This window comes from Metopolophium dirhodum, chromosome 1 (genome assembly GCF_019925205.1).
Source record: "Metopolophium dirhodum isolate CAU chromosome 1, ASM1992520v1, whole genome shotgun sequence".
Classification (NCBI taxonomy): domain Eukaryota; kingdom Metazoa; phylum Arthropoda; class Insecta; order Hemiptera; family Aphididae; genus Metopolophium; species Metopolophium dirhodum.
This window is the reverse complement of record NC_083560.1, coordinates 143,450,215-143,475,407: the sequence shown is the minus strand read 5'-3', so window position 1 is coordinate 143,475,407 and position 25,193 is coordinate 143,450,215. Positions and strand designations below refer to the sequence as shown.

The window sequence follows — 25,193 nt, the reverse complement described above, 5'->3', positions numbered from 1 at the left end:
AAATATTTATGTTATAATTTTTATTTTATTTTTTTGCTTTTATTATATTATAAAACGATAGTCTAATTAAAAAAAAATAATTCAAATGATATATTACATTATAAATATTCAATATTTTGGCCTAATATACTGTATATAAATATAAATATAGTATTATATTATTCTATAAATATACTAATTAGAGTATAGTATACCTATATAATTATAATAATACTAATAATAGATATATTAATATTAATATATAATAATATAATAATATAATAGTAATATACTATAATATAGCCATAACTCATCAGTCATCATAAAGGTAATAATCATTCAACAATCTTTTCTTGTGGGTCTTTTATGTCTTGAATTTGAAGTCGTTTGCCATATTGAGGTATTACTATTTCCGGTAACACACAGTCTAGATAAAACCTAAAATCAATTATTTATTATTTAAATATTATTAGAAAATGTCCTAGTTTATATAATTTTTTTTATAGGTAGGTATTTTGTCTTAAAATAATATATTCAATAATCATGTAGATAGTATTTTATTTGTAATCATATTATAAAAATAGTTTTATTATTATTACAATTTTTTTTTTAATAATAATATTTTGAATACCGACCTTGTTAACTTAGTGCACATTTCGTTTTGCCAAAATTCATCGTTATATACAATTTTTTCAATGTGTATCCAATTGTCAGAAAATACAACAAAATAACAATACATTTTTTTGCTTATATGCAATTGCCCTTGAATTTGATAATAATAATCATGAGTTATCTTTAATTCTGGTTCATTTGATTTTTTATTAATTTTAAGAAATTTTATCTGAAAAATGTAAGATTTTAATATACATATAGGCAGTGTTCGGACTTATCTAGATGAATATCTAGATAATTATTTGTTCATCTTTTATCTTATCTAATATCTAGATAAATAGTTACAAGGTATCTAAACGTTCATCTTAGATTATTTTTGTACTAATCTAAATAAATCATCTAGATACATTTTTTATTGATATAAATATATATAATATATATATATTGTATATGTATATATATCTTACTTTTTTGTCATTTATAGCATCAATGATGGTTGTATGATCTTTAGCAGAATAAGGACATTTAATTTCGACCAACCAGACAGTCATCTCCAATCAGTCCATCTATTAATTAAAATTGTAAATACATGTCTAAATGTATAAAATATATACTATACTGTATCCTACTGTTATATTTAACATATGAAACATTCATTATTTAAAAAATATCTTTTACATGGTTTCAAGTAAGTAGTATATATTTGTATGTTCACAGCCAGCTTTTCCACGGTAAAAATGTCCCCCTTGGAGCACTCAGATTTACCGTGTAACACATTTCACACTGATTGTTGGTAAATTTTACCTCGAAAAAATGTACTGTATTTCATTTTTACTCATGTTGGTTACACTGATTTTTTTAATAATGATAAAAACATTATTTATTATTTACAATAATTTTAAGTTATAAGCTGATTGCTGATTATTTTTTTCATATTCAGTTACTAATGATCCATCGTTCACTCAAGTCGTGTCTCATTTTTCTTTATTTTCTCAAAGTTTTATTAAATTGTATAAGTTATTTAATTTCTTCAAAAATGAATTTTCAAAAATGCGCAAACGATGTCCAGTCATTGGTCGATCAAATACGATTCAATTCAACGCCAGCGTATCCAGAATTCTCTGCATTTGTATCTAGGTTACGATCTTTTAAAAGTTTTCCTCCAAATACCGGTCAGAATAAGTACAAGCTCTCAGAATGTGGATTTTACTATATCAATCTCGATGACGCAGTTCAATGTCATTGGTGTGGAGTAATTCTACATAGTTTTGAAATCGATGATAATTGTTTTATAGAACATACCCGATTCTCACCAAAATGTTTATATGTATTATTAATGAAAGGTAATCAGTTTGTTCAAAAAGTCTTAAGTAAATATTGTAAAACCGAAGTTATTTGTAATTGTGAAACCGGTTCGTACGACACCATTTGTTAAATCATGTTTTTTTATATAATATACTGTTTATAATATTTGCTGTATTGAATAAAAAAAAAAAAATAAAAAAAAAATTGAATGTTTTATCTTAAATGTTTTATTATTCGATTTAATATCTTGTGGACGTATAGCCTAGCGGATTAGTGCGTATATAATAATTTAAAATGTTTTTCAGGTATCAGGTTAGTAAGTATATGTAAATTCCCTCTCTAGTATGCACTAATTCGCTAACTGTACGTTCACATTTTTTGCATTTTTTTTTTTTTTATCCGAGTTTTTAGTATATAATATGACTGCAAAGGAAAAAACTAACAGTCCAATGTATAACTCCTAACAGTTATATCCTACTTTTTATTGTGTACTTTTTTAGCAAAAAAAACTTCATTATGAGTCCACCAATAATTGTCTGTAAGTCTACATTCGACATCCGAGCTTTTAACAAGAAAAGTATTACAGTTGGATTACTAATTAATAAGCAGATTTCAATTATTTTATTATTAGAATGTAAACTTTCAAAGAAAATTATTACATTAAGTTTAGAAGAATGGTTCACACTAATGTCTGAATCTAATTACAAATCAATTATCAATAACCTAAATACCAGGGTGAGGCGTGTAAAGATTACCGATTCCTTTTCATATTCAATTAATGTTAAACAGAGTTCAATTACCCTACATCTAAACGAGGAATATATTACCTTGACACACGTAGATTTGTACCGGCTTCGTCAATTACAGAATTTGATTGATTTGTATGTGGTAGACAAGCAAAAACGTTTAGCAAATTATCAAATTACTTTCAACACTGCATATGACCTAATTAAAAATGATGTCCGTGGTCTGCCATCCACTTGCCAAAGGAACGAATTTACCAACCAATATATTCAAAACTATGATTTTAATTATTATAATCATTTACAGAACGATGACACATCATTTTTATATGAAATATTACAATTTCATTTTAACACATTGTCCGATATGATTTTACAAGATCTAATAATATAAAATATATAAATATGTTTAATAATTATTTATTTAAAAAAATAAAAACTTTTTTATTCAATAATAAACTTGCTTTTTTTTTCTTAAATTACATGTCACCTTTAATCATAAAGAATAGTTTTAATGCGTTTTAGTTTCAAATTTTATGTTTTCAGTAAATAAGTAGATTAAATTTTGATAGTACAGAATTGATAGCAATGTTTCAATTAGACATTTTTTTCTCAGGCATACTATATAGTTTATAGGTTTATGTTTTCCAAGACCTTTGAGTATTGAACAAATAAAAACATACATGTATAATAATATTTTGTTTTATTAAATGAAACTCATTTTTCCGTATAATAATCAAACAACCGTCTTGCTTTTAATAGTTTGACGCTTTGGATCGGTTAGTAATTTATCAAATATAATTTGCATTGTCTCATTAAGACCAGTATGAAGTGTTTGATCTTTTGATTCGTCGGTCGTGTACAATCTAACAGTAGCTTCACTGAACTTCCATCTATTACAACAAATTGTTTTATTTAAAAACAAAAGTAAATAAAGTAAATAAAATCAGTAAAAAAACAGATTCAGCAATAGTTTTTTTAATTTAAACCAATGTATTTACCTGTCCTTTACTGGTACATTCTCGATGTTAGTAACCTTATAATGACTTAGCACCCAAAGATCCTTTCCTTTTTCTTCAAAAGGCGTCTTTATTGTCACAACGCCATCTCCTTGTCTGAATGTTAGCGAATTAAATACTTCAACATCAAAATCTTCTGATCTCAAGCGTTCGCTGATATTATCTCTGTATGATGCATTCTATAAAAAAAAATAAATTATTTATGCTATCATTAGGAAAAAATATTATTTTTATTACCATTTTATTCTGCTTCTTTTTCATAGGTTTTTTAACACTTGTTTTTTGTGCAGAACGTTTTGATCCAGGTTTTGTTTTTGAAAAAGACGGTCTTATATCAATTGATTCGCTAAAATGTTCATTCTGTGAAACATAAAACATAGTATATTATTTTTTACTGTTTTTTTTCCATTATATATTTTTTCTATGTCCCAAGAATTATATCCAAAGCGTTGAGTAATGTTACGACGCACTTCCAATATACTATGTTATAATCAGTCATTTAATATTATTTTAAGAATTATAACCATAGCGTTGAGTGGTGTTACGACCGGCCTCCAATTTTCTATGGTTATAAGATATTTACTAAGTAGTTACTAACCTCTGAATCAGTTGAAGCAATTGTACGGTACGACATTTTATTTTTGGTAGTATTTCTGTTGAACTGAGCTTCTTGTCCTGGGATGAAATCTTGAAGACTGGTGAATATTTGAGAATTCCCTGTCTTTTATACACAGATTTTTACCACTACTTCAATAATTAAGTATACAAATGGTCATAGCCTTACATTATAGAAACCTGCTAAGACATGAACATACAGGTACAACAGCAAAATCACATTACATGACTTTAAATTGACGCTAACATAACCTATCCCAGCCAAATGTTTATGACATTCACCTTTTACCATGGTCAATACCCTCCTTGAATAAATTTCTACAATAACCTTACCTTAGATGGGTGCTGAAACATGTTCATATACAACAGCAAATTACATTACATGAATTTAAATTATTACAAACAGTATTTAAAATAAATTAGAATGTATACATTCATTCTCAAAAACCAATTACATTATATGAATTTTAATTGTTGCTAACATAACCTGTCCAGCCAAATGTTTTCACATTTACTAAATGTCAATGCTTAGAATGTATACATTCATTCTCAAAAACCAATTATATTATATGAATCTAAATTGCTGCTAATATAACCTGCTCAGTCAAATGTTTTCACATTTACTTAATGTCAATGCCATTATAATATTAAAACAGGATGTAAAATAAGTTGAAATGTTTAAATCCATCACAAAAAAATTGTAATGAGAGAAGAGAGGGTTATTTTCGGGTATAAAACCCAGAATTTCTTAGCTTATCATCATCAGTTCAAGCAACAGCAGTTCCAAGAGCAGCCAGCAGCAGACCAGTCTTCTTCGCCAAAACAACAGCCAGCCAGCAGTTTACCAAACATCTTCAACAGCCAGTCAAAAGATTGTCAAAACAACTCTAACAAATAGACCAGCCATCATACTTAGAAAAAGTACCTCAATTTCTACAAGCTATGTAAGTACTATTTTTTTTTTATTGTTATTTATTAAATTTAACATCATACTTCTTTTTTTTTAAAAATAAAATAGAATAATAACAATTTATTGTTGTAATGATAATACAGTTTTATAATATTACTATGGGTATTGAGTGTTTAGACTTAAATATTTTTTTTCATAGATTATTTAAAATAAAAACATTAAAATAGAAGTAGTTGAAAGACGGTTTCTCAACTCTCACTTTTAGTCACTACTATAATATAAGCTGTTTTCTTTTTTTTTGTTAAGTTATGATCAAGTAACAATAATACGTTATAATTACACCACGTCCACAGTAAAGAAGATAACTTACTGATGTACCATACTATCATAGATTTACATAGATAAGATAGAACATCGGGCTTATCATTCATCAATAATATTGATAATTATTACCTAACCTCAAAAATCTTTAATAGTCAATCTCTTTCATGATAATAACTATAGATACCGTTATCTAGTAGTGTTGCACCCAAGGTGGATATATAGAGGTGTAAACACTTCCCATCTTTTACATTATGATAGTGGGCCGAAAAAAGTACACCACTTGTAACTGCCACCAGGAGCGCTGACTACCCGATGAAGGCTCAAACACATTCAATTTTGTATGGCACATTATGCAATTTAGCATTTTATTCTAATTAATCTAATTACTAATTAGTATATTTAGTAATTACGAGGACTGTGGACTTCATGATCTAATAATTAATATTTTAAATTTTAAATAGTGTAACTTAATTTAATATGTACAATGTGTGTATATGGTACTTTTAATTCATATATTTTAATATCCAGATTGGAAAACATGTACCAGTAGTTAAGTAGTATTTTACTATTTTATATTTATATTATGTTAACTTAATGTTATTTGCATCAGTATGAACATTGTAGCTGAGTGGTTCAATTATATTTTTTTCTTTTATATCAGTGTAGTAAACCGACAGTATTACTAATATTCTATGTACATTCTCACGATAGGACAACAACAACAGGAAGGTTAACTACATCAACGATTCCAAGAACCACGTACAATGTACGTACCTAGAGTTTGATCGCGCACTTAAAAAGCATTTTTACACAATGGTGCTAAAACAACCTATGAAAATAATCCGTGAGTGCCGGTGCAATTCAAACGGATTATGAATATCTGCAAAACTTAATTAACTTTGTACCAATAAGTGTCAAGCATTCACTCGGGTTGTTTGTGCAATAACAACGTCCATCTCCGGTTCCTTTCAAATATCCACCTCCTGGACTCTACCGTGTACATTTGTATCCGTATAGTTTTTATATAAATATAAGATAGAATCTATAGTAAAATTAGATTTAGTACAGAGTCTGAGTTCAACCACGTTGCTGACAATAGGAGGACCGAGCCAACAGTTCAACTACATTCAACATTTGCAACTGCAATCAACAGTTCAACTACATTCAACATTTTGCAACTGCAATCAACAGTTCAACTACATTCAACATTTTCGACTGCAATCAACAGTTCAACTGCATTCAACATTTCAACTTCACTCAACTAGCCAAGCAGAGCATCAGCGACGAGTCAGCAGAGCCGTCAGCACGCAACCATTTAGGACCGGACAAAAGAGCAATGAATTTCGCACTGTAAGTTGTTATTTAAGCAATTATATAGTATATGTCTGAGAGTCCAAATAGGTGTTGGTCAGTAGTTAGATATAACCCGCAAACTTTACACACGACAATTATGAGCGTAACATTAGGAATTGACTCCGCCTTGCGCGGCATACCTAACTTTAGCGGGGGCACTGAGGCAGATTTAGCCTCATACATAATCGAATGTGACTATGTAATGAACAATATTCACGAAAATCTTAAAACGGTAGTTTTTAACAATATAGTAGCTAAATTAAAGGGGACCGCTTTCCAGTCTGCCCGATACCGAAATTTTGCAGACTGGGCCGAACTTAAAGCCCACCTTCGAGCTGTTTTTGGAACACCGCATTCCATTAGTTATTTACAATCGCAAATGAGCAATATTAAACAACGTTCCGACGAAGACATACGTAGCTTCGCCGGGCGTACGGAAAAATGTTTTCATGAATTAGTAGGAGCACTAACTGTAGGACTAGAGCCAGCATCAGCCACAGCAGTAGCTGCATCTTATAAAACGGGATCGCTTACCGCATTTGTTAACGGGACGCGACCCGAAATCAGAGCATTATTAAAAGCACGCGACGTATCCTCTTTCGAAAAAGCCGTTTCTATAGCAACCGAAGAAGAACAGGATTTACAACACATTAATCGCCGTTTTAACACTAACAAAAATTACGGGAAAAATAACGCGAATAAAAAGAATATTAAATGCAATAAATGCAGTAAGATGGGCCACTATACAAACGAGTGCCGTAGTAATACAGGTACTTCATACAGCACGAATTTTAGAAATCCCATTAACAGTCGCGACGATAAAACCAGTATAGTAAAACACGAGTATCAAGGGCAGGTCAGGTTCTGCGCGTACTGTAAGAAAACAAATCATAATATAAAAGATTGTAGGAAACGTATTTACAATGAAAGTAAAAAAACCACTAGTAAGGAAACCGAAAGTCCTAGCACTAGCCGTACCGTAAACGAAATCAACCAAAATCATGTAAGAATTGTAGCCAATTTCGAAGAAGAACATATAATGTGTGGATCAGATAATTTCCAACCTCATAATATTAAATTATTAGTCGACTCCGGCGCGGAGATGAATCTCATTAAAATAACCGCCCTAGAAGGACAAGTTGTCATAAACGAATCCGAGAAACGTACGATAAAAGGCATTAACGAAATTCCGATATTTACCGTAGGCACTATGGTAACCACTATGCAAATTAACAACGTCGATGTGCTCATCAAATTCGACGTCGTTTTTGGCGATTTTCCAATAAACGAGTCGGGCATCATCGGTCGTAACTTTTTAAAACAAAACAAGGTTATCATGGACTATAGCCAAAATCTATTAACAATACCAGAAGAAACTGGTTTTAAAGAAATTATATTACCGCCGCGTAGCAATTGCGTACTTCTCATAAAAAACGACGAAAACATAGATCACGAGAATATAACTATAAAAAAACAAGACGTGAACGAAAACGTAATAATCGCGAACAGTATCAGTCCGGTTAACAAAAATAACATTGTTAGTAATATAATAAATATTTCAGAAGAACCTTTCGTGATAGACGAGCTTACCACACAACATATCGAGTGGGAGCCATATAATGAAACAGCATTGACAGCATCTTTTATAGATGACAAACAAACCGATCGTATAACACAAATCAAACGCGAAATTAAAACCGACGATTTGAATAAAGAAGAACGGGAAAATATTTTAGCACTCTGTTGTGATTACGCGGACCTGTTTTATTTACCGGGTGACTATCTTAGCGCCACGGAAATCGTGACTCACACAATAAACACACCGCGTTGCACAAAACCCATTAACATACGCCCGTATCGTTTACCTTGGGCATACCAAGAAGAAATCGAAAAACAAATTAAAGAAATGAAACATAACAATATTATACGTGATTCTAAATCACCTTTCAATTTTCCACTCGTAGTAGTGAAAAAGAAAAATTTAGATCCGACAGGGAAACCCAAACTGCGAGTGTGCGTAGATTTCAGAAAACTTAACGAAGTAACCGAGAATGAAGCTTATGGCCTCCCAAACTTACTAGAGATATTAGAATCCCTAGGATCATCCAAATACTTCAGTACTTTGGATTTGGCGGCAGGTTATCATCAGCTGCATATAGACCCGGCCGATACACATAAAACTGCTTTTTCTACAAAATCCGGTCACTACGAATTTTTACGCATGCCTTTCGGACTGAGCTCAGCTCCAGCCACTTTTACGCGCGCAATGAAATCTGTACTCATGGGACTTGAAGAAATGTGCACTGCATACCTAGATGATATTGTAGTACACGGATCTAGTCTTATGGACCACCAGAAAAAATTAGAACAAGTATTCAATAGGCTGCGCGTACACAAACTTAAATTACAACCTAACAAATGTTCTTTCTTACGAAAAGAAGTATTGTATTTAGGGCACGTAATAAACGAAACCGGAGTTTCCCCGGACCCGAACAAATTGAAATGCATTCGGGAATATCCTAAACCGAAAAATGCAAAGGATATTAAGTCATTTTTAGGACTACTAAACTACTATAGACGTTTCGTCGATAATTTTGCAAAAATAGCAAAGCCATTAACTTATTTACTTAAAAAAGACGTACCATTCGTTTGGACCGATAATTGCGAACATAGTTTTGAAGAACTCAAAAAAGCTTTAATGAACCCGCCGTTACTAGTCTATCCCGACTGGGAAGCGGGAAAGTTCAATTTAATGACAGACGCAAGTCAGTATGCAATAGGAGCCGTTTTATCTCAGGGGGAAGTCCCTAAAGACCAACCTATCGCGTACTCCAGTAGAACATTAAATAAAGCGGAGTGTAACTATAGCGTTATTCAGAAGGAATTATTAGCCATCGTCTGGGCCGTGAAATATTTCAGACCATATTTATACGGTCGTCATTTCAACATTATAACCGACCATCGACCTTTAACATATTTATTCGGCATTAAAGACGCGTCATCGCAGTTAATGCGCTGGCGATTACAACTGGCCGATTACGATTATGACATTACGTACCGGGCCGGCCCCGAGCACTCGAACGCCGACTGTTTATCACGAATTCGAATGATACAAACCGGTCCGGCCAACGCAATTAACGGGTTCAATGAATTCAAAGCCGCGGAAAGCAAACCCATCTTCAATTCAAAAATTATCGAAATCGACAATGATATAATCAAGGCCGTAGAGACAGAGAACGTTATAATACTAGTTTCGGAAGACAAAGTCATAACTAACCCGGCAGTGCGTGAAGTAATAAAAAACATTGACGTAGGTCAAATACAGTTTTCCGATGAAAACAAGTTTTGTACTATCCAAAGAGACCCGAATTTATTAATAATTTATGGTTTTAAGGCCACGTATACAACACCACTCGAAGCCGAGGTCATTTACCAAGCCATAAACAATTTAAAAACCTTTTGCATAACAAATAAAATTAACTCGTTTTCTACAAATAAATTAGACGGGCATACCTCACTCACCAGTTACTTACGCATTCGAACAATGTTTCGGCATATTTTTAAAGCGACCGACATTGTAGTAAAAATTTACACGGGTCAGCAATTAACCGAAGACGAAAAGAAATTAATAATTTACGAGCACCATAACTCACCGTTAGGGGGACATGCAGGTGTATCGCGCACAGTAAAAAGATTAAAACTTTATTATAATTGGCGCCACATGAAAAAAGACGTCAAACATTATATTAAACATTGCGAATTATGTCAGAAAAACAAATTGTAGGATACATTAAGTCATACAATTATATTCATCTTATTTTGGAGACGGGTTATTATTACAGTATAATTATTATTACTATTATTATTATTATAATATACTACGGTATTTAAGATTTTATTATCAAATCATTTTATAAGGGTTACGGGATTTTATTAATTATAATACTATTTTATTATCATTCTATTTATTTTACACTCGTAATCATATTACTATTATTAGTAGTTTCCTGAACAGTAGAACGGGTATATTGAATACTATTAAGTTAAACTTTTATTATAAAACTATATTTAACTAATAAGCTGAAACGATTTTCAGACTTATGCTTCTGATAATACCATTCACGTCGGGGACTTTTCGATACACCGACGAACCACTAACACGACACTCTGGCCTATACTACGAGAACCGGGGACCTTTGAAACTTATTACGTCTCAATGGGATCTTACTGCATACATTAATCTTACTAAATATAACGAAGAATTCGAATACATAAACGAAGTAATAGATAAAACGAACGAATTGTGTGTTGCATACATGCACGACCCAGTTACCAATAACTTTAATTGTAACAACTTACTTAAAACAGCCACCGCTATAGTTGACAATTTACACAATAAAAAGACACAAGTCTTAGATTCTATTGGTCACATAATTACTAAACGTAATGCTTTAACTAAACTCGTTACAAAAGCAGCTAAATTAATATACGGAATATGCAATTTAGAATGCATACAAAAATTTAATTTTAATATAGCAAAAAGCCAAAGCACTTCGCAATCTAAACTAATAAAAGAACAAATTAAAGTAGTACAACTACAGAATAATATAGTGTCACACAACATTATATCTTCGGTACCTTTAACATTAATGGTGAACGAAACGACAAACAGTACAAGGGAACAACAAATAAAAAACTATTTGACAAAACATTTTATACACGTTAATTTATTAATTACAAAACAGATAGAAGAAACAAACACACTATTAGAGGTAATACAACAAGCTAAAATGGGGATTATTCATCCAAGTTTAATATCTCCAAAAGAGTTATTAGAACACGTTAAAGACGTTAAAGTATCATTACCTGGGGGCACCGATTTACCAACTGATTTAGACATACAAAATATTTACGAATTGATAAAGCTCTCAGACATTACTATATACTATGCAAATGACAACTTAGTGTTTATAATTTCTTTACCTTTAATTTATCAAAATGATTTTAGTTTGTATAATTTAATACCTGTGCCAATGTGCACCGGAAACGATTGTTTTTATATAAAACCTAGTAATAAGTATCTAGCTATAAGTAAAACGAAAGAACACTATGCTCTTTATGACGAATTGTATTACACACATTGTAAACACGCTAGAGACTTTCTTTTGTGTCCTGAGGGTAATCCTTTACATCCACGTGCTAGTAGACCAGCATGTGAAGTACAATTACTCCAAGATCCTATAAAAGTTCCAACAAACTGCGAAATCATGCACGTACAAATGGGTACATCCATCTTTCACAAAAAACGATTCAAAAACGAGTGGATCTACGTCACTAACTACGATTTAGTATTCATCACCTGCGACGAAGATAAAGAATCCACCAGCCATACACTAAAAGGTGTAGGTATCTTAAGTTTAAACGAAACTTGTAAAGCGTACGCCGCTAGAGACGTACTCATACCAGGAAAAGTCGATTACAAATCTGAATATATGGATTTCAACCCGAAATCAGTTTTAGAACACATAAAGGATATGCCGTTCACCGACAACAACAACTTAATGGAAGATTACCATGTTAAAACAAATAACATGGAGGACCTACATAAAGTGTCAGGGTCAAACAAACAATTAGAAAAACAACGGAAAGTCGACAACAAAATTGACGAGCTAAAGGACACGCAAGAACGCAACGATTATATATTATATGTAATAACAAGTAGCATTTTTATGACGGTAATCATATTAATAATAAATATGGTTAAAGAAAAACCAGTAACAAATCACACGGAAGTAGCACAGTCACAGGAAGAAACAGAAGAACTGGACGCAAACCCCATGATGTCATCAAGAGGAATCGACATGGTCGAGTTTCCACTCACACCAAGAAACAGCCCTACCGGCTACCCAACACTTCGGACATTCTTGAATTAGCGGAAGTCAGGGACTTCCATCTTCGAGGGGAGGAATGTAGTAAACCGACAGTATTACTAATATTCTAAGTACATTCTCACGATAGGACAACAACAACAGGAAGGTTAACTACATCAACGATTCCAAGAACCACGTACAATGTACGTACCTAGAGTTTGATCGCGCACTTAAAAAGCATTTTTACACAATGGTGCTAAAACAACCTATGAAAATAATCCGTGAGTGCCGGTGCAATTCAAACGGATTATGAATATCTGCAAAACTTAATTAACTTTGTACCAATAAGTGTCAAGCATTCACTCGGGTTGTTTGTGCAATAACAACGTCCATCTCCGGTTCCTTTCAAATATCCACCTCCTGGACTCTACCGTGTACATTTGTATCCGTATAGTTTTTATATAAATATAAGATAGAATCTATAGTAAAATTAGATTTAGTACAGAGTCTGCACTACGCACACGCTGAGTCTCGGGCAGATGCTTTTCGCTCTGTCCTCAAATTTATATACGAAATTAATTACTTTTTAAATAAATTACTTATAACTAACTTGTGTAACTTGTCGCTCTACAACCTTTTCTCCTACATTCACCATCAACGTCGACGAACTCAAAAATATAAGCGAGCAGTGAGGGATCACTACATCAGTGACCAATTCAGGATTATTAATTATTTCATTTACAGGCTGTATAGACATTTAATAAATATTATTTAAATTAATGAAGGAATGTGTTATTGTTTCATAATATTATTATACCTTACATTTAAATCACTGGGTTTATTCTTTTTGCGATTGTTTGGTACTATTGACCTTTCCATTGGAGGTTTTCGTTTTTTAATATTTTTATTGAAATAAGATGGTAAATTAAGGAAAATACATGGTATAGCGTTAGCATTTAAACTAACTCTCTTGAGCTGATGTTTTATTTCATTTCCTGCTGCATCCTCAAATATCCTATATGAAATAATATCTTCAGGAGCAAAATGGAGTTCACATACTCCATCTTTTTTGGTTAATAATCTATCTGCTCGTGGAATTTTTAAATTCCATGTATCAATCATGTTCTAAAAAGTAATGAATTATTTACCCTAATATGAACTTTTCATTGAATATACATATACATAATAATATAAATATATATTAATTATTAATTAGTATAAGAAATAGGATGGAATACTGAAGGCAGTTTTACTCCCTGCTGTTTGTATATTTTATTTTGTTTGGGTAACCCAGAGTTACACCCAGGTACAAAACACTTAAGAGGCATACTACAATACTCGATAAGTTACAAAAATAAGTTTCATACCATCTTTTGTACAAAAAAAGTAGGTTGTGTAGATACTTAAAAGAATGCAAAAGCCAAAAGAGGTACACTAGGATAATAATATGATGTAAATAGGTACTATTATTATACACATAAATAATTTCCATAGAGACATTGAGTAGTGAGATGGTATTTTCAATAATTCCATTATTAGAATAACTACAATATGTTTTTACAAAAATAAACATATTATGACAAGTAGTGGTACCAAATTAAGGAAATAACAAATTTACAATTAGGTAGGTACTTTAATCAATATATTTCAATATGACAATCATTACAATAAATTCATAAATTTAAATTTTTAATTATAACACAAATAGGTAGGCAACATGTCTACAACTACTCCACAAATCAATATTCCCAAAAAAAATGTGGATAATTATCAATAATTGTATAATTGAAGATAGATTTATGTTTCAAAATTATTTAATAAAAATCCATCTAAGTTATTCATTATTTAAATTAAATTGATATCTTATATTTTTATTTTTTATGGCATTACAACTTGCAAGCATTCAGCATTGTAAATCGTATTTTCGTATAGAAGTACGAACATTATGAGCCTTCATCGGGTAGTCAGCGCTCCCGGTGGCAATCACAAATGGTGTACATTTTTCAATCAATTTATAATCAGAGTGTTTACACCTCTATATATCCACCTTGGTTGCACCATACCTTGTTTTTATCAATGTTAAAATACTATAGCTGATTATAAATATTTGTTATAGATAACGTGATTGTTGTATTACACGTGTAATATTATCTTACGTAAAATGTTTTTAATATAAAAAATTTTTTTTATTATATTAAAATATTCAATAATGTTTAATGACTGTATAAAATATATCCTAAAACGTATATTATACACATATATAAATTTAAATTATTTTTTCTATAATGTTTTTTTTTATTGCTTTTACGTTAAGATTATTCGAAAGCTGCTGTCGCACGTTGATAGTAAACACGTAGTTGCTTTCGTGACAACGTAATGTTACCGTACGAACTCTACGATAGTTACAATCGCCCTATCTACTTTATAAAGATCTCAAAAAAAAAATTAAAAACCTGAAATTCATTATTTATTTAAGTAGAACAAACTCTAACCCAAATTTTTCTTATATAAAAGATTTAAACGCAAAATCAATTTTATTAAGAGAAGAAAAAATGGATATATGTAAAAAATATAGTGATTTATATGTTACAAATTTTCGTAGGCGAGAGCATTGTTTCGGTAAAAGGTTAGATTTTATTACGACAGCCGAATCTAAACGTGAAAATTTGTTATGAATTATTAGTAATAATATTATAAGTTTAACCGAAAATTATATCCCTAAGGAAAACTGTAGTTCTTAAGTATTAATAAATTATGATTAATACATACAAATTTTTAATATAAAAGTTAAAAAACATAAAAAAATAGAAATATGTTGGAAATAAATTATTGCCATTAATATGCATTATTTTTTTTTATCTGGCAGATAGTTTACAAATTCTATATAATTTTTCCAGATTTTTTTTAAAAAAAAGAAAAAACATGGAAGCCAAATCGTTAATTCACGAGCAAATCCTTCAAATATTGGAACAGCAAAAAGAAAATGATCATGCTCAAGATGTTGACGAAAAAATGTTCTATTCCAATATTAAAAATATTAAAATAAAAATTCAAAAAGCGGTGCTGAAAGAAACCAGAAAAAGACTTATTGAAGAAAAACAGAATTTAATAAACGAATTTAAACATTTAACATATATAAATTATTTATGCGAGAAAAATATTCAAATAGGTCTAAATGATTTATATAGTAAATTAGATAATGTCGAATAATATTCTGTTTTTCAATAAATAATTAAAATATTATTTTTTTTTTTTTTGTTATTATTTATTATTTTATCATATAATTATTATTGCGTATATAAGATCTGCTGGTATGATAAATGTTTTCAAATAAAACCAATTTAATAAAAATGTTAGGAAAAGTGGTTTAGATTTAAAAAAACGTATCAATTAGTTAGTTTTTGAAATTCTATGTAATTTTCAGAATCATGAACCCAGAAATAAACGTAATTAAAAGCAGAATTCTAGCAGCAGAACAGCAGGTTAAGTGTTAAACATGTTAGTAAATTATGATTAACACAATTTTTTCTTATATAAAAGAGTTAAATATAAAATAAAATAATAAATTATTATTATTATTGTACATTATTTTATTTCTATTCAATTTTTCTAGAATAAAAAAAAAACAAAAAAACAAAAAAAAAAAATGGAGTCGTCACTTATCTTGGAAAAAATCAACTCCATATTACAACAACGTGACGAAAACAACCTCGGCATGGATGAAATCAAAGTCACTTTCAGAAAAAACTTGAGAGAAATAAATATGAAGATTCTGAAAGCGAGATTGAAAACGACAAGAGCAATATTAGAAGAAGAAAAACAAACGATGATAAATAATTATAAAACTTCAAATTATACAGCGTTTTTTTGTGAAAAAAATATACAGAAAGGTCTTAGTGAGTTGTATGAACAATTAGACAAATATTGATAATATTCAGTTTTTCCAAAAAATAAAATTTGTTTTTACAAATAAATTATTTTGTTATTATTTATTATTTTATATTATAAAAATATATCGAATGATATTGTAATAAATTATAAAATATATCATCCCTGTGTATATAATATCTGTTGAAGAATAATAAATGTTTTATATCATCAATTCTGGATAAGTTTGATAATCGTTCAAATAAAACTAATGCAATAAAAATGTTAGGAAAAGTGGTTTAGATTTAATAAAACGTATCAATTAACAGTTAGTTTTGAAATTCTATGTAATTTTCAGAATCATGAACTCAGAAATAAACGTAGTTAAAAGCAGAATTCTAGAAGTAGAACAGCAGGTGCGTGACAATAAACGCTATTGTATCGAGAAACGGAAAGCATTTCAAAAAGTATTTACAAAAATTAATGATTGTATTAAGAAAAAAACAGTTTTTAAAAATAAATTGATAAATGAACATAATAGTTTCGAAAAATATTCAAGTGAATGTAAAGCAGATCTTCAGTGCCGGTTAACAGAACTAAACAATCGGTTAAGATAATTAGAATCTGAGTAATTTCTTATTATATTAACCAATTCTTTTTTTCTTTGTAATAATTTAGAATTAATACTTTTATTATATTTTGAAAACAATATTCTGAATTGCTTGCATAAGATTTAAAAAAAAGAAGTTGATGTTATAATACATTTTACAATATTATGATTGCTTATATCTGTGTTTTTTTTTATTTAATCTATTTTTTCAGTTTCATAATGAAAAGAAAAACGGTTACAAAACACGAGCGGATGTCATCTTCTGATGAAGGTTTATTTGAAATCGAGAGATTTAAGAAATGTTCAAAAACATTTTTGATTAAGAATACTTTAAATTTTATAGACTACACGCTTTTTTTTAACTATGTTAGAGATAAATTAATTTTAAAGTTAAAAGAATCATGTTTACAATCATCTATAAAATTTAATTTACATGTGGATAGCGTATACGAAAGAATACTCACTCAAGAAGTTCGGGACATAGCTTTCAAAACTTCTAATACACTTGCATGTAATTCATCCGATTTCAATAAATTACTAAATGGAATGTTCAATAAATTATTATCTGAACAAGACCAGTTTTTAGCGAAAGGATCTGGGTGGTCCCTTAAAACTATAGATGTATTACAATTGAGAATTAATACAGTGAATCCTCTCAGAGGAGGAACGTATCTAGATCTACCTGAATATATAAAAGATAAAAGAGCAATTATAAATGTAAAAAATAACGATGCTAAATGTTTTAAATATTCAATACTATCCAAGTTTGATAATCGATCGAATAAAACTTATTTGAATAAGAAATATTTTAAAATGTTTGAAACAAAAAGTGGTTTAGATTTTAAATGTATTGATTTTCCAACACCAATCAGTCAGATGAAAAAATTTGAACGTACAAACGATGTATCAATTAATATTTATAGTTTAAATGATAAAAAACATATTTTTCCTTTGTATATTTGTAATACTGAAAGAAAAAAACATTTCGATCTTTTTCCGTTCAATAATGATGAAACATCACATTACTGTTAAATAAAAAATTTTTCAAGATTCGTTAGAAGTCAGAAAACTAAAAATTGTACTAAGCTAATTATCTGTAAAAGATGTTTTACTACTTTTGGGAACAAACCGTGTAAAAGCAAACTTTGGGGTATGAAAGGATTGATTGAACATCAACATAATTGTAGAAAGAACCAATTAGGGAAACCTATAATGTTTGAAGAGGGAGATGATGATTTTATTTATTTTAAAAGTTATAAAAAAACTCAAAGGATACCAATTGTTATTTATGCAGACTTCGAATGTATTTTAACTCCTAAAAAACCTGATGAATTCATTCAGTTGTAAAAAAAAAAAAACATATATTACACATTTTCATGAAATTATGAGTTATGGGTTTTATGTAAAAGTCGACTATGATATTATACCAAAAGAGTTAGTAAAACAGTTGAAGATTCCTAGAAAGGTGGTTATTTATAGAAGTGAAAATGCAGCAAAAAAATTTATGGAAAATATGATTGATATCGGAAATAATATCAAAACAATTTACGAAACTGCTACACCAATGGGTAAATTAACTGAAAAAGAAGAAAAACATTTTCAAAGAATTATAAGATGTGAAAAATGTTCAAAACATTTAAAAAAAAATAATTTTATTTAAGTTCGAGATCACTGTCATTTTACTAGTAAATATAGACAATGTCTTCGTCTCGAATGTAATTTTCAAATAACTAATCCATCATTCATTCCAATTTTCTTTCATAATTTATCGTACGATAGCCATTTCATAATTCGAGAGCTCGGTTGCGATGATCAAAATATTCACGTTATTCCTAATTCATCAGAAAAATATATATCCTTCAGGAAGGAAATCGCACCTAAATTTAGTATAAAATGTGTTGATACATTCCGTTTTATGAGCGAGTCATTAAGTAAACTTGCGGAAAATTTATCTGAAGATAAGTCGAGATTTAGAGAAACTCTTAAAATATTTTCTGCGGAAGCACTAGATTTAGTTACACGAAAAGGAGTCTTCCCTTATGAATATGTCGATAATTGGAGTAAATTAGATGATACATTTCTGCCATCAAAGCTAGAATTTTATAACTCTTTAACAGACGAGAAAATTAGTGATGAAGATTATATACATGCTAAAAATGTATGGCATACATTTGATATAAAGACTTTAGGTGAATATAGCGATCTTTATTTAAAAACTGATGTTAGCATACTAGCCGATGTGTTCGAAAATTTTAGAGACTTATGTTCATCTACGCTCGAACTAGATCCTGCTCATTATATGACTGCTCCCGGGTTTACTTTTGACTGTATGCTGAAGTATACCAAGGTCAAATTATCAAGGTTAAAGGAGTATAACATGTTGCTTTTCTTCGAAAAATCAATTAGGGGCGGGATATGCCAATCAACCAAAAGATATGTTAAGGCAAACATACCAAATATCGAAGGATTGGACTATAATGCAAATGAACCGATCACATGGATTACATATCTCGATTGTGTGAATTTGTATGGGAAGTCTATGTTAACAGAATTACCTTTTAAAGATTTTGAATGGTTTGACGATCTCAACATAGATGTAACTAAAATTGCTGATGATTCAGAAGTCGGATATATATTAGAAGTTGATAATGAGCAGGGCTCATAACTTCTAGCATTTGCATATTTTTTTTGAGAGGTCCTAGAGATACCTATGTGAGCTATAAATTTGTTTCAGATACCCAAGAAACTAAATTCGAAATTTTATGTTGCATATTTTTGCATATTTCGATGTATAAGTGCTATTTTGCTTTTTTTCTATTTTCCAATATTATTTTTCCATAATATTTATTTATTTTTTTTTGTTTTCAGTTCCGTAGGTTTTAAAAAATTTTTTCTTAATAATAAAAAGTAATTATAGTCGTATTAATTATTTATATTAGTAATTAATTCGTGTCAATTAATTGTTCTTATAATATTATAAGAAAAAACTATATATAACATATACGAGTTTAGATGACGTGCGACTTAGCGAGAGTGTATGCTTGATACTTGGTAATCCCATCGTTAAAGAAATTGTAGCATATGCACTAGTATTTTATTTTTAGTCTCTATGTATTCCGAAACCATTATCTAGATATTCCGATATCATTATTTTCAGATTATTTACAGATTATTACTCAGTCGTTTCCGATTGTTCGTATTGTATGCATGCTAGTTCATTTCGTGAATTCGCAATCTAAATTCTATAGTTTTGTTCATACAGAATTTATTTTACAATGCCTAAAGAAAAACAATCTGTTTCTAGTCGTCTTAAAAATATTGTTCGCGAATTTGGTGAAAATACATTTGCAACCGACACTAGTGTATTACTATGTAAGTTTTGTAATATTAAAATTAATCACGAAAAAAAATTTAATATCACACAACATTTAAAAACCGAAAAACATATGAAGGCCGTTAAACGTTAAATTGGAAAAGCTGTTTTTAATAAACTCAATAACGTCACCCACAAAAATGTCGGTCTTAAAATTTTAAAAAATATTTCAAATATATTATCTGGTGTAACTATGAACACAGAACTTGAACCTGGACTTCCTGAAGACTTTTCAACAGATGATCTCGTGTACTTTAAGTTTGCACCAATTACGTCAGTGGACATTGAGCGGTCGTTTTCAATGTACAAGACTCTACTAAGTAACAATCGAAGATCATTTCACTTTGAAAACTTGTACAAACATCTAATTATTCAATGTAACTTTCAAGGTAAATATATGTTTAAAAATATTTAAAATATATAGGTATCATTATTCATTATTAATTATAATTTATAATTTTTTTTTTATAACAGAACAATCGCAGAATAAATGAGTACCACAAGTCGTTTACCACAATAATTCCGATGTAATATTATTCAATTTTTTTTTTTAATAATAAAAGCTTGATAATTTTTTTATACAAATTTTTTTTTTTGCATATTTTAGTATTTTTAGCGCATATTTAAGCGCTTATATGAATATTTTTAAGAGCATATTATTGCGCTTATAATAACCTTTTTTAGAGCTATAAGTTATGAGCCCTGATAATGAGTATCCTAAACATCTACATAAATATCATAATGATTTCCCATTTTTACCGTTTAACGAATATCCACCAAATTCGAAAGTTGAGAAATTGTTAACTACTTTATCACCGAAAAAAAACTATATTGTACATTACAAAAATTTAAAACAAGCAATTTCTCACGGTCTTAAAGTAGTAAAAATTCATCGAGCTATCCGTTTTTCTCAAAGTAAATGGATGGCATCATACATAAAATTATGTACATCTATGAGAGTACAAGCTAAAAACGAGTTTGAGAAGGATTTCTGGAAGTTGCTAATTAATAGCGTTTTTGGTAAATGTATGGAGAATGTTCGAGCGAGAACTTCTATAAAACTGGTTTCTTCAGAACAAAAAGCAAGGAAATTAATGGCGAAAACTAGTTTTAAAGACAGAACTATATATTCTAAGAATCTCATGGCCATTCATCAGCATAAGGAAACAATTAAATTCGACAAGGCAATTTATGTAGGATTTGCAATTTTAGACGTTTCGAAAACATTTATGTATGACTTCCATTATAATGTAATGAAGAAAAGGTATGGTACTAAAATTAGTTCTTTATATTCGGATACTGATTCCCTGATATATGCTATCCAAACAACAAATTTTTTTGACGATTTAAAAAATAGTTTATTACCATATTTTGACACATCTAATTATCCTAAAGACCATTGTTGTTTTAGTGAAATTCATAAAAATCAACCAGGGTTCTTTAAAGATGAAATGAAAGGAATTATAATTAAAGAATTCGTTTCATTAAGACCGAAATTATATGCTTATAAAACTATAGATGGCGCTGAGAAAAAAAAAGCAAAAGGCGTAAAGAAATATATAATTAAAAATCACATGCAATTTAACAATTATATGAATATACTAAACGCTTTTATAAACCATAAAACTCTCAAGGATGAACAAACTCATAGAAAAATGAATTTTATCCAATCAAATAAACATGTTGTTCATTCGAAAACAATGAGCAAACTTGTTCTAAGTGCAAACGATGATAAACGTTATATAATGGATGACGGGATAAATACTTTAGCTTATGGTCACTATAAACTTAATGACTCAGTTTAAAAGCGTTATCTAGCGGAACAAAATACAGCAGTATTATTATTTTCATTTATTTATTTACCACTAGATGACGCTTTTTGTTTTTATCGATTGTATATATTTATATATAGTTTTCAAAACAGACTAATGAGGATCAGGAGATCATGTGAAATAATTAATTCGACTTAATAAAAAAAACTGATATTTTATTTTATTAAAAAAATAAATAAATAAATAAATAAATAAATATTATACATAAAAAAACATTATTTTAAAATATCTGATGATGTTATCCATGAATTTTGACTTGAATCAAAACCTAACCATTTAACAAACATTTTATTCCCAACTTTTTTTACAATACGTTCAATGAGAAAGGTGTTTGGAAAATTAGTTAATTTAATTTCCTGTTCATAAAAACTACCTAAGATTATATTGTTTGATTCATCCTTTAGTTGATAAGTTACTGGATTTGTATGTAAAACTTTTGAAACTGTAAATATTTCCGTTGTCCAATTCGGTGTATATCCTTTACTAAATATATGTTTATACTTAGATATTCGTACTTTATCGTTAACTTTAAATTTAGGTTTATACAATGTTTGTAAATTTTTATATGTACTAAATTTAATTCTGTTTGTATCCATTCGAGCTTCATTAGGTGTACATTTGATTGTTCTATGTTTTGTATTATTATAGTTATGTATAATTTTTGATATTGTATTATACCAATTCCATGTACCTGTTGCAGTGAAATGTTTATATATATTATTTTTAAGTGTTTGTATCACACGTTCTGCGATTGAACATTTGATAACACTGTATGAACTGTAATGTTTAATTTTATATTTTTTCATTAAATCTTGGAATTGGACATTGTAAAATTCTGTACCATTATCTGTCTGTAAAAATGTTGGTTTAGCTTTTTTCAATATATTAAACATTCCTTTTGTACATTCTTTACCTGATTTATTTTTCAGCGGTTCCACAAATACATATTTGCTATATGTGTCTATAACAATTAATATGAATTTAAAACCATAATTTTTTTTAGAATGAGATTGCATATCCATTAAATCAGCTTGCCAGAGGTCGTCAATAAACCGTGTTACCACACTACGTCTAGGAAATATTTTTCTCGCTGGTCGATGTAGCTCATTAGCTATACTCTCTAAGGTTGACATTATACTATAATATTTCTCTCACGCAGTTCTTCTAAAATAGATATAATTTCATTATTGACACCAGTATTACCAACACTTTGTGATGATGTCAGAAGATTTAATCTAGTTACTAGCTCATTCGGATCGTCATAATAAACTAATTGTGTTTGAGGTAATACATCTTTATATAAACCTCTGCCTGTCTTAGGATCAGGTGATGAAGTAAAATTAATCATATCTGTAGACATGTGATCTGCAGGTGAAAAACTGCTTGCTGATTGATTAAAATCAAATGGTTCAATTTCTTGTGTTATTTTTCTACGTTTAGCGTTAAATAACCCAAAAGGAGTAGAAGGTAAAGTATTGTTAAATGATTTTAAGCTAATTCGAGGAGTTGTATTCTCATTAATTTTAGCTATCTCTTAGAAAATCTCTGTTTTGTGTTACACGGTAAATCTGAGTGCTCCAAGGGGGACATTCCCATTTTTACCGTGGAAAAGCTGGCTGTGAACATACAAATATATACTACTCAAGTAGGTAGGTAGTTATAAAATAACATTTTTAAAAATATACAGTGGTTTACGCTAAGAGGTACCACTAAATATTTCAGTTTAATGATCTTATATTAAAATTATGTTCTCACTGAATGACAGATAGTACTTAAATACACATTTTCAGATAAATTTCAAATTTTTAACTGTTCCTACGCACATGCGCGATACAACTTACTTTTTTTTAAATGAAAACATCATATTTTTTACATATTCGGATAGATTATTTTTTTCTGAACAATTTATGTATAAAAAGTTTTTTTCTAATTACAAAATTGGCATATGAAATTTAACGATGAAATATAATATTTACGAGAAATTTTTTTGACATAATCTAAATTAAATTCAACTTATTGTTACTTTTTGATATCCAATATTGTTAACTGCCTGTTTGCACATCGTAAATAGTAAAAATAACTTTGACAAAACTTGCCAGTAATTAAGATGGTATAATTCCTGTTCGTTATACATTTATTCCTCGTAAATATTAAATTTCATCATTAAATTTCATATGCCAATTTTGTCCTAAATTCGATTTTTAAGTACCGAAATACTAAGAAAAATATTCAGCTTTAAAATATGAAACTAAAACTGTATGTTTTCATTCAAAAAAGTAAAAATTAAAAAAAAAATATAAGGATAAAGAATAAATAAAAATAATTAAATAATTATAAATATATATAAGTATTTACATTTTGTTTTGTAACGACAAGAAACCATGTAAAAATATTTTGATATTTTATATTATGTCTATAATTAAATGTATTTGTATTATATTAAATATATAAAGGTTATATAGACTATGTCTCACCTGGTGAAGCAGCAAAGTATGGAATAGATTGATCAACTATTAGACCGCAAGAAGAAACTTGTTGGCCTAATTTAGTTTCCAAACATTGTATGGCGATTGATTCCATTGTTTTTCCATATTCAGTTGCGGCTGAAGAAAAATATCTGTACAGCAAATCATAAACCAAAGACTTACATGAGGTTGTTGATCTTCGTTTACAAATTCGGCCAAAGTTAGAAGCAGTAAGACGGTTTTTTCGTTCAATATGCCATTTTTGACATGCTGCTTGTTCTCTTGTTTCTAACTCCAACTGTTGCCTTGCATTGTC

At 29.3% G+C, this 25,193-nt stretch overlaps 2 protein-coding genes and 1 pseudogene across 2 annotated transcripts; all 3 read right to left on the bottom strand.

Moving 5' to 3' along the window:
• Positions 1–513: 513 nt before the first annotated feature.
• LOC132933475 (uncharacterized) lies at positions 514–25,193 on the bottom strand (annotated as a pseudogene).
• LOC132937240 (uncharacterized) lies at positions 3,326–3,957 on the bottom strand. The gene is made up of 3 exons (XM_061004075.1): positions 3,896–3,957; positions 3,641–3,837; positions 3,326–3,532 (listed from the first exon to the last, which is right to left on the bottom strand). Exons 1-3 carry the CDS (start codon positions 3,917–3,919, stop codon positions 3,376–3,378), a joined length of 378 nt encoding a protein of 125 aa, XP_060860058.1. The 5' UTR covers positions 3,920–3,957; the 3' UTR covers positions 3,326–3,375.
• Positions 13,210–14,058, bottom strand: LOC132936738 (uncharacterized). The gene is made up of 4 exons (XM_061003490.1): positions 13,952–14,058; positions 13,553–13,856; positions 13,341–13,475; positions 13,210–13,281 (listed from the first exon to the last, which is right to left on the bottom strand). Exons 1-4 carry the CDS (start codon positions 14,056–14,058, stop codon positions 13,210–13,212), a joined length of 618 nt encoding a protein of 205 aa, XP_060859473.1.